This window comes from Telmatherina bonti (assembly GCF_933228915.1).
Source record: "Telmatherina bonti genome assembly, chromosome: 2".
Lineage (NCBI taxonomy): Eukaryota > Metazoa > Chordata > Actinopteri > Atheriniformes > Telmatherinidae > Telmatherina > Telmatherina bonti.
In genome coordinates this window covers 27,547,870-27,559,972 of record NC_136620.1, presented here as the reverse complement: position 1 = coordinate 27,559,972, position 12,103 = coordinate 27,547,870, and the positions used below count along the sequence as shown (strand labels likewise).

Below are 12,103 nucleotides of genomic sequence, written 5' to 3'. Positions count from 1 at the left end.
TTGGTTCATTATTATAATCAATCATATAGCTCAAAAATGACTACTATTTTGCACTGGGAGTAAAAAATAAAGTTAACAATGACTAACAACCTCTATAAAATATTCCAAAAGGGGGTATCAGCCTAACCTGTGTCTGTGTTTTAGCCAGTGGATAGAGATTTGGATTTTTGACAACCAATGACACAGTGCTGGTAATGTAATGAGAGTCGCAACAAAAAGTGTGTTTGTGTGACAGAGACAAAAAAACAAACAAAACAAAAGGCCCAACAGCAAAGCAATGAACCCAAGTTCAGTGTGTATCTGTGACATACCTTTTATCATTGCCACTGCTGGGACCAGAAGGCAACTTAAGGTAGAGGTAGAGTTTTTCGATGTCTGTAAACTTCTCAACATCTTGCTGTAAAGACGAATATATCACAAAAAAGAAACAGTCTAAACAAAGTCAAATTAGAGTTGAAGCACCTTAAAAATAAAAAGTTATGCACCCAGTTTGAAAAAAATGCAGGCCTGCATCAGGATTAAGCTCTTGAGTAAGACGATTTTGGGACAACCATGTCACCTTTACCATTTTTCTACAAACAGATTGATACAGACTGATTGACAACAGATTGATTAAAAACTATTTTTCTGTCAATTACTTCGAAAAACTCTGCTTATACTGAGGAATACTGATGATATTTAGCCTTGTTTAGTTTATGTATAAAGTTTTGTTCTCCACATTATATTTTCATAACCAACATCTCACACAACTCCATATTTGAGCATCTTGGACAATTAACTGTTGTCTGCACTAATACTCTGCTATACAGTTTATCACATTATAATCACAGAAGATTGTGACATAGAAGCTGGGTCCTAATTCTACGATTTCAAATCTTTCAGAAAAGAAACTTTAGGAAATTTTACGTGCCAAAATCCCCATTACAAGGTCCAAGTTTAACCTTTGTTAAGACGTGAATTAGTTTGTTTAAGGTGGGTTTTATGCCGCATGTATTTATACAGTTTATGCATTATGGCACATGCTGGTCAGCATATTCTCTGTCTGTAGAAGCAGACGGGACAGCTTGCAATAAAACTAAGCCATACTATACGGAATCCTCATTTCCTTTCATTGCATGAACAGAACGACATTAAGTGCTGAAGGAGTTTCTGTGTATAATCTCATATACTGTTTATGCCAAGACAAAATCTCTTGTTGTAGCCGACACAATACATTATAACACTGGATTTATAGGATTTTTGCATCCATGTGATGAAAATCTTGGTATGTAGGTCACAGGATAAAACAAACCACCACATTTTTCTCACATACATGAAACAGTAAAGGAGCACAATCCATAGTCCACTCTATCTTACTATTATTAGCATTAATAGTATGATCATTTACGAAATACATGTCAAACATTTTAGCCCAGCGAATGAAGGCAAATGTGACACACCTAATGTGTTTGGTGGGGTCCTTTTAAATCTTTTCTTTTAAATCCTGTCTAATGCAACATGCAAAATGATGATGTGTGAGTTTCAGATGTGCCAAATGGTGGATATTTTATCACGACAAAATAGACTAAAAGGCTGCCAAATGCAAAACACATAAGTGGAAATCAAAATAGTGTCTGTTTTTATTCATTTTTTTTTTTTAATGACCAAAAAATAGACCAGGCTTTTTCGTGCCGTTTTGATGTTGCTGACGTGACTTTGTAGCTTAATACAGCTGTGATGAACTTCATTTCAGACTAAACTGAGGCACAGTGTCCATAAATAGATGCCAAGAAAAGGACATAAAATGGAGAAATGTGCTGTTATATCTATCCATCCATTAGTCCAATTCAGGGTCATGGGAAGCTGGAGTCTGAGAGGCAGGGTGCACCCTGGGCAGGTTTCCAGTCTATCACAGGGTGCTATTATATCTAATACACAGCAATGTCAGAAACATGCGTACATTGTCATTATACTCAAATCCAAACCAGACACTTTTAAGTGGTCAGATTAGAATACTTCCATATTTGTACGTTTTGGTTATGGCCAAAGGTTTGTTTTAGAGGGGATTTTTTAATATAGAGAATAATGCATGACAGCTATTATAGCACTAGTAGTGAAATAATGTATGTTGCATAGTAACATCAAAAGATCATTTAAATGTTTTTCAATCATGTAAACATGACAAGTGCACACAAATACTCACCAATATGCTGTCCACTTTTGATTGTACAGATTTGCTACAATGAGAAAAAGAGCAAAATGCCAGGAAAGTAAATGAATAAAACCTTTATTATAGAAACACATGGGCATCCAACAGTGTATTGGTTCTTTCTGTTATCAGTTACAAAAACTGGCCCCGTTATTTACTGCTAACCTCACAACAAAGAACAAAACACTTACACAGGCAAAGGTGGTTAAAGTTTTTTTTTTTTTATATCATGGCTGTATGCATATAGACTTCTGCAAGGCTGAGAGCTTCCCATGTAATTAAACATGATTAAAATTAAGATGAGATTACATTTATCTTTATTTATCTACATACTGCCATATCAGTAAAAAAATAATTCATATATTTTTTACTGATTATATTTCACTTTTTTAATTTTGCTGATCTAAGCCAGAATTGTTGCATTAACTTTGTTGTTAACCTACACTACAACAAAGTAAATTGATAAGATATTCAAGGGGGGTTACGGGGAGAAAACTCTAGCTTTTTTTCTTCACAAAAGCTGTAAGATTAAAGTCAATGTTGTTTTGGTTGTATGTCCCATGAGCATTCAGAATTACCTGAAAGCTGTTGTGCCACTGTTGTGTTCTTTACATCTTGCTTCTAGTCACTGTGGTGCTGCAGCACCAATTTACTGACTGTTCATATCCTTCACTCTTCTCCCTGACTAGAGTACAATTCAGTGCCAAACGAAAGCAACACCCCAGTAACACACTGCCACTACCCTGCTTTATTGCAGTGGTTCACAAACTTGGCATCATCTCAAGGGCCACCAAACAACTAAAAAAATATATATATATATGACAGACATTTGTCAAATAAATTGGGGATTTTCACTAGAGCTGTCAAAATTAAACCATTATTAAAGAAAAAAAACCTGATAAATAACATCTTTTTTTTTTTCAAACACAATAACACATTAGTAACAAGGTTAGTAAACATGCCTAACTTAAACCTGAATTTGAGCATTTGGCCACTTATTTTATGAAGGTTCTGACAGTTTTTAAGTCTTACATTTAGAGGGTGGCAGTAAAATCATCCATTTTATATATCACACTATTAATCATTTAGTTGTCGAGTGGGGGTCGCAAATACCAACATATGTTATCTTTGGGGTCTTGTCTTTAAAGTTTATAAACTACCGCTTTGTTATATTGCTGCCATTGCACAAGTGGGGTACCAGAACATGAATCTCCACTGATTTGTTCATTTGAAAAAAATGCTTTATATGAATATAAAGAATATATAGAGAAGAGATATACAATTACTGGACCTGAAAGTTTCCTGGCATCTCTCTTCAGTTTAATATCAAGATGCAAGTGCACTGACCTAAATGCTTTGACAATACCGTCATATATTATGTCATGGAAATCCCCCCCCCCCCCCTTTTTTTTTTTAAATAACTTTTTATTTTATTTATTTATTTATTTTTAGGTTTGTGGTAATTTATATGCAGAATGACTCAGGTTCAAATAATACAGATGCTTGGCAGCTCCCCAAAACTCTGAAACACTGACCACTGCCTCCCATAGGCAGTGTTTTAAGCAATTGGGTGTGTTGAATTCTTGCAGAATATGCAGACTTAAAACTGACACAGATAAATGAAATCCAGCATTTACTAACTGCATTACATAAATATAATTTTCCTACTAACATAATAAGATGTAAACAGCAAAACATTTATTATGGGATGTTTTAGGGCAAATTTAGGTTGCACTTTGTAATCTCACTAATCAGACACAATTTGAACAGCACTTTGACAATAAGAAGCAATTTCAGACACAATACTATGGATATCCAAAGATAATCCAAGCAAGAGTATGATGAATGAGAAGAAAAGCTTATTAACTATTTATACAAGGTAATTTAGTAAACTAAGGGGGAAAACGCAAAGCTTGTTTTTACTTGTGTTGTGGGTACATTCACTCAAATTATTTAAATGATTAAATTTACTTTAATAAAGTATTCTCAAGGTGATTTGATCTGATACATGTCCATAAATAAACATGCAATTTTATATTATAAATACTGCAAAGACGAAGTAATACCGCCCATAATAATTTAACGCAATACATTCAAAACTACGGAAGAAAAAAAAAAAAATCACGTGAATGTTCAAAGTAAATCTTTATGAGAAGCAGGTTGTCTTTTATCAAAAAACCACAAAGCTGCAGCCTTTTTACCAACAGCAGGAGATCAGAGTGAGGCTTTATTTGTGGCGTTGTCTGCTTTGACACCTGTCATCCTGAGCATCAGCACCACCGGTGTGTTTGGTGTCAACTATTATAACATGGCCTCGTATGGCTCCATGCTAATGATCAGAGCTGCTGCCGCTGCAAGTAATCCTACGTTACCGTGTTATGACTGCACCGACGGGACCCGGACAGCATCACAAGGCTTTATGCAGTTATATTTCAGTGAAACATGTGCGGTTAACTCGGGAGCACTCGTGTTATTTTCGGCCGCTTTGTGCAGCACAGTGCCCCCCCTACCACTCCAGAGTTAGATACGCTAATTATGAGGCTACGGCTAGCGAAAAGGACGGTGTGGATGCTTTTGGGATCAATCCCATCCTTACCAAATTGAATTCTTTATTTTGAACTGTAACGCGTTAGCCTCGGGCCCCTGGAGTCCTGGCACCAGCGCTGGAAGAGAGCCTAATCCCGAGGCAGGCTTCTGACCAGGTTGTTGTTGATCATCAGCCATCGCGATGGAGGGGTGGTGGGGGAGCTTTAACAAGTAGGCCTCATCCCCGGCTGTGCGCTGCACCGGACCCACCGCTGCTGGAGCGGCTCAGTCAGCTAGGACAGCCCGCTGAATCCACCACAGAGCATGGCTACAAACACTGTGATCAGACCCTCACGAAACAAAACCAAAAAACTCACCCGGGCATACAAAAGGCATTTCGCAGAGGTATCTCCGCTGCCGCAAATAGCACGCCTGCAGCAGCCAGCAGCAGCTACAGACGAGCTGCCTGCGTCAAGCTGCACGCAGGAAGCGCTGAAAATACCGGAAGTACAGCGGCACGTCCAGTGGAAATAAAATCCCCCAAACTGGAGCTTTGAGAAGACGACTCATCATTTCAAACCACTCAGTGGCATCAAAACCTAAATGAAAAATAATCCAAACTCTTGTCTTTGTGATGTGCACCTTGTTAAAATCAAAACCAGTGAGTTCATCCGTACCGATAGTGACAAAGTAAGGCAAGGCGAGTTTATTTGAATGGCACAGTTTAATGACATGGTGATTCAAAGTGCCTTATTGACACGTTAAAACATAATAGAATAAGAAGCATAATTCAAATTTTAAAACAAAAGACAAACTAAAAAGAAACATAAAAAAACAGTATTAAGACATTATCAAGTTTTAAAGTACAGGCTCAAAATACAAACTATCTAAATAAAAACTGGCTGAGAACAGGTCTTCTCTATGTTTGGTTCTGGGAACTGATAAAAGCACTGGATCCAGATGACCTGAGGGGTCTGGTAGGTTCACACTGGATCAAGAGGTAATTTATGCAAACATTCAGAGCTTTTTAGACCAGCAACAGAAAGTTAAAGTCAGCCCTCTGAAGGACAGGTAGCTGTTGTAAAGACCTCAGAGTTGGACAAATCCTACAGGTTTTCCATGTATCCCTGCTCCAACACACCTGACTCAAACTAATCATTATTTGCACAGAACTTGATTGGCTGTTTGATCCTTTTAATGGAAACCAGGTATGTTGGAACAGGGATACGTGGAAGCCCTTGAGGACGACTTTGGACACCCCTGGTCTAAACTTTTGACATATTCTAAAAGGCATATAAAAGTAGCAAAATCTGCAGATATGACAACAGTGCAAAGTTAAATTGCAAGGAATGGTGAAGAAACACGGATAAAATTTGCCATCTGGCTCAAAGCAAGTTTTTTCTCATTATTGATAACATATAAGTTATGTGCAGCAGTGATCAGAGTCATACAATGAAGGATCATTCAAAGTAAGCAGCGAATTATTTTCACTATTACGCTTGTAATGTAAATTGAGCTGAATTTTCATTTAAACGTCCTTGTCCGGAAGCTATTGTTTGGTTGTGTTTAACTTGACGCTGAGTACTCGCTGCATGTCCACTCACCGCCTCCAGGGGCGCTGCTGCAGGAAGCTGGTTGATCAGATAGTGACAATGACGGGTAAACAGCTAGGATGATATCACTGTACCTTGTAAAGGGGCAGCTATCTGCACGTATATTGATCCCAATACTTGCCAATATGCTTCCTTAAAACGATTGACTGATAAGACAGAAGATGCTGAAGCAGGTTTCTCCAGACAAATTATTCCCAAACTGTCTTTGCTCATTAAACAGCTTACTGTTTTTTTCTCCTTCAGCTGAAATCTGAACCCCAGCTGCTCGGAAAAAATAACCAGACACTATGAACTGAATTGAGACTATTTGTGCTTGATAAAAATAAAACATTTATTACACATTATTAATTAATCTATTATAAACACAATCCCACGTGTCAGTTTAATAACATTCGACGCCCCATTTTTCATCCAGTTAATGAGTGTGACCTCCTTAATGAAAATAAAGGTGTGAAAATTTAGGAGAATGAAGTCAGCAGGTCATGAAAAACAAGACCTAAAAAAACACACCCCGCTTTCATCATGACTTATTTTATGCTGCCATCTATTGATGGTAACAGGTAATGTTACTGCGCTGCTCCACTGCCGCTGCTGGCACGAAACGTAACGCAATATAGCATCACAGGGAAGGTATGTGCAACATATAGTGAGTGATGTCAAGATAAAAATAACTGCAAGAGAAGGAAATGATATAAATCACTGCTATGTCTTTTGTCTCCAGCAATGTTTGGTCGTGTGTTTTAAGTTTTCTGTTTCTAATGTATCATGAAGACACCATGGTTCTCTTGAAATAAGGTTAGTCCCAGAAAAGAAAGAAGGGAAAATGACATATGGAGCATCCAACTAAAAAGTAACAAAGAAACAAAAATATTTCTCCAAATTGAAAGGTTATAAAACAGAGAAAAAAAAAAGACAACCCCTGTTACAACGGGGGTCCACATGTGTTTGTTTAAATGCAAGAAACAAAGTAATATAAGAATAGTATTTGTACTAAAGAGACACTCCGCAGCAGGATATGTTAGGTTGGTTTGGAAGTCAAAGTTGTAATTTCAGCATTTCATCTTGATACTGACAGAAGACAAGGTACACTTGTTTATGAGCGTCTTATATATATATATTTTTTTTTTTATTTAATTCTTTTGGGCTGCACAGTGGCATGGGGGCCTCCCCCTCCCACCATCCAAAGAGATCAGGTTACTCTACATTGTCCCTAGGAGTTAGTGTGAGTGGGAATGGTTGTTTGTCTCTCTGTGTTGGTCCTATGATGGACTGGCAACCTGTCCAGGGTGTCCCTTACTTCTCACCCAATGATTGCTGGGATAGGCTCCAGCTTCTCCAAAACCATCAAATAAAAATGACTCACTGACTACATATTTTTATTTAATTATCTTCATTCCACACACCGGTCCATATCAGCAATTGAAAAACAAACAAAATAAGTCATTCAGTAGTGTCTCTTCATCTGACAACTTTTGCAAAGAACTTCATAGCCTGGATCATGACAATTAAATCTTTTAACCTTTTTTTCTTAGGCCTGTTTTATCTTGTGCGAAGTCTTGAGCCTTTCCCCCGAACTGTCACAGGGCAAGTATGAGAGAACACACTGGGCCAGAATATTTAGCTCTTTAATGTTTGTACAAAGAAAAAAAGTCATGCAAAAAAATTCTTTGAAAAAATAAAATGAAAATAAATGTTTTTAAACATATGGTTTTGATTACAGTAAAAAAAAACAACAACAACAAAAAAAAACATAGTAACAATAATTATGTGGACAATGATGGGATTAAAAACAAGTATTTGGTATTACATAACAAGAAGTAGAAATGAATCAGGTGTGTTCACTTCCACAAATCCTATAAAAAGTATTTTTTAGTCACTGAAATATTTGCTCTACCAATGGCAGAGCTGGCAGTTAAAGGGTTTGGCACCTTTTGGTAATGTATTTTCATGTTTGCGTCTGTGTGGTGTTTCCTTCATGTCAGTAACTGAAAACTATGAGCCTTTCATACATTCCAGATCCTACAGGTTTAGGGATGTTTGAAGATTTCTAAAGCATTTTCCAGACCCAGTGGTTCAGATATAGGGACATCTAGTGGTCATTTTCACCACAACAACCAGCTTAACACCAATGCTTCACAGGATCCTCACTATGTGGTGAAATCCAAGGCAAGAACGTTCCACTATACTATACTATGCTATACTATACTATGCTATGCTATGCTATACTATGCTATACTTTGTACTTGAGTAACACTACACTGCAGAGGGTACAGAAAGTGTTCAGACCTCATTAAATTTTTCACTATTTTTTAATTTTTAGGCATTTGTTAAAATCAATAATCTGTTTTTTTCCTTAGTAACACACACACACACACACACACACACACACACACACACACACACACACACACACACACACACACACACACACACACACACAACCACATGTAAACAGAAAAACAAAGAAATGTAGATAGTTTTTTGTAACTTTATTGAAGACCAAAAACTGAAATGTCACATGACCATAAGTATTCAGACACTCATTTATTTAGGTCAGGTACTGTTTTTTTCGTCTTCCTTTAGATGGTTCTGCATCCTAATTAAAGTCAAACTTTAGTCAAACTGATTGGACTTGATTAGGAAAGACACACACCTGTCTATATAGGACCTTACAGCTCAGTGTGTGTGTCAGAACAAATGAAAATCATGAGGTCTCATGAAGGAATTATGTGAGACTGCCTGAAGAGCTCAGAGACAGAATTGTAGCAAGACACAGATCAAGACAAGGTGACAAAATAGTTTTTGCTGCACTTAAGGCTCCTAAGAGCACAGTGGCCTCCATCTACAAGAAGTTTGGGATGGCCAGAACTCTTACTCGAGTTAGAGATCCCGCCAAACAGAACAATGGGCAATGGGAGCTTTGCTGAGAGATGTAAAGATGAACCCAAAGATCTCTGTGGCTAAGATAAAAGATTTGGGAGAAAGTTGGGATCAGACCGAGTATGTAGATATCCTGGAAGAAAACTTTCTCCGTAGTGCTTAGGACTTCAGACAGGGCCCAAGGTTCACCTTCTAACAAGCCAATAACCCTAATCACACAGCTAAAAACGCAAAGTATGGCCCGGGAACAACTCTGTGACTGTTCTTGAATGGTGCAGTTGGATCCCTGACCTATAGGGATACTGTGTAACTTTTGGCCACTATTTGATCATTTTGATCAGATATTTTAATGTCATGTGACATCGCCGCGTCCTGTATCAAAACACTGGATGTGAAGAAGAAATCTATTATTTAACAGAAGCAGTTATAACAACAGAAATGTTTATGATCTCATCACCACACCTAATTTGTCTGATCCTTCTTGCTATTGACATTTTTACCAGTTTGTTATTATTCTGTAATGTGTCCCACACATTCATCAGACACTGTTGTTGCTGACCTCTTAACAACACCAGAGTTGTGAAAGGGTGGCACTATGTGAAAATCACAAGAAAATGTTGCTTCCTTGTTAGTCATTGTTTTCTTGCTCTATTTTTGACTTTTGGTTGCTGGCTATTGTAGACTGATTTGTTTTACTGTCAATCTCCTGTCACTTCTGATGAATTGGAAGGTCTCATCTCTGCTTTCTGTGTCCTTGCTCATTCCTCCAAATGTTAAGATATACACAACATTCCTCCCCAAGAAGCTGCTACTGTTGGGCCTTTATTACCACAATAACATTTTACTCATCTTTAAGATCACTTCTTCTTGGAACATATATTTCATATTTCCTGAATATATTTGTGTCCAGCATTTTGAAGAAAAATTCTGCAGCCTGATCTAAGAATAAACAAACATGTAGAATCTATGCTGACTAGACAATCCATTTTGAATGAAAGCAAAATGTAATAATGATGATGCACTCCAGGCAAAAACATTTATAAGAATTAAGATTGGTTTACTTCCATGCCTTCTTCCAGAGAAGTGAAAACAAGATGTACAGTGATTAGAGTATTTTGAACTTATTCACAGTGTACTGTACTGGACATGTGAAATATAAACAAAAAATAAAGACATTTGTATTTGGGAAATTACTTATATGTTGTAATAATGTTTCTAAGTATTAAATCATATTCTCTTTATTTTCTTTTTAGACAATGCCTCATTTGTAAGGAAAATGCATTTGTGGGAGCAGCAGAGTTGAGAATGTGGGTTTCACCCATAACAAACTTGCCAAATCATCTCTGTCAATGACTATTTGCTTATCATACTACTGACTCTTGTTTTTAAGCTTCTGGTACCTTAGGTGCTGACAATCAGTGCCTGATTAAGATAAAAACTGGAATATGAGGAATGTTATATTGAGCAATGAGTCCAGGTTCTACGTATAGTGGATGGATTGTAGAGTCAAAGTGTGGGGAAGATGGAGAGAATGCTATGCTGAATGTTGGTGCTGAGGTTCTCCTTTGTTAATTTACTATACTGGTGATATACCTTGTGTATTTAGATTTTAGTAATCCAGTTCAATAAATAATATAAAACATGAGTCAAGGGTACAATGCACATACTCACCTCTGCTGCTCATCACACAAATGCATTTTCATTACATGTGGCTTCTCTTTGAACAGGACTCCAAGGATGTGTCCTCTGGATGTCTGAACTTCTCTGTCATGTTTCATGTATGTTATCCCACATGACCTGTTTTTACTATGTATAAATGAAAAGTTGAGTATCATCACATTTAAATGGGAAATACAAACAGGACACACTTGATTGTGGCAGAGACCTTAAGTCACACATCTACTGGTGCTGATGAATGTGGGACGGCGGGGTCACTGTGGTGTGCAGGTCGTTCAGTCTGGCTCTCACGTGCACGACAACCAGTCCAATCCTCTTACTACCCCCTACTTCCTCCTGCGCTCAGGCCAGACTATGAGATCAAGTCGCCATGTTCAGGTCTTATCCCTGAAGATACAGTAGATCCTCAGCCCAGAGTCACGCCAGCAGGTATCAAATGCCACAGCCAACTAGTTAACCTCTGAGCACACGCCGAAGGCCTGTTTGTTGTTACAAAGTATTTAACAACATAATAGAATCAGGTATTTATTTCCTTCTTCATATTAACTCAGGCATCTCCAACTGCGCCACAGCAACAGACGAAAACATTCATGAGGCAACGTCATTTTAATTAAACAGTTACAGCAGTCAGGTGGTTTATCATTCAGAAATAGATCAGCACAATATTTAAGGACAAAAGTATTTGATGATTGCAATTTTTAAAAAAAGAAATAGACTAATTTGATCAATTCTGAGAATACGCTTCTGTGCAGAGGGAAAAAAGAAAGTGTGCCTGTACAGTTAACCTCTTTGTGCTTCAAAACTGTTATCACCACCCAAAATAATGCTGGCCAGGCTAACATGTATAAATATATACTTAGGTGCATTTCTTTTATCAGCTCTTATTTAGTACCAGGATGAAAAATGGGAGTCCCTTGCTTTGACGTCATTTATACAGCCTTTCCCAAGCCAAGCTGTTATTGCAGATTTTATACCGTGCTTTTTTTCCCTCCCTTTTCTTGGCATCCTGTGGAAGAGCGGATGGGAAATTCTGATGTCATCAACCTTGGCGCAGCAGGACAGAGGAGCATGCAGACCCTCAGGGTGCCATGATTGGTGCCCATGTGTTTGTGCCCCGTAGATGGTGAAATAGATGGTGTGGTGCTGCCCGCCTGTGCTGCACCTGCGTCCCAGCATGCTGATTGATCAGTTTGGTCATGTGGAATGTCACCATCTGCTC

The 12,103-nt window shown here is 37.8% G+C and overlaps 1 protein-coding gene across 1 annotated transcript; it reads right to left on the bottom strand.

Moving 5' to 3' along the window:
• Positions 1-289: 289 nt before the first annotated feature.
• LOC306768819 (DNA-binding protein RFX7-like) lies at positions 290-5,103 on the bottom strand (the record flags this gene model as incomplete). Its single annotated transcript, XM_079257269.1, has 3 exons — positions 4,785-5,103; positions 2,183-2,216; positions 290-397 (listed from the first exon to the last, which is right to left on the bottom strand). The coding sequence occupies exons 1-3, from the start codon at positions 4,910-4,912 to the stop codon at positions 290-292; spliced, it is 270 nt and encodes an 89-aa protein (XP_079113395.1). The 5' UTR covers positions 4,913-5,103.
• Positions 5,104-12,103: the final 7,000 nt, after the last annotated feature.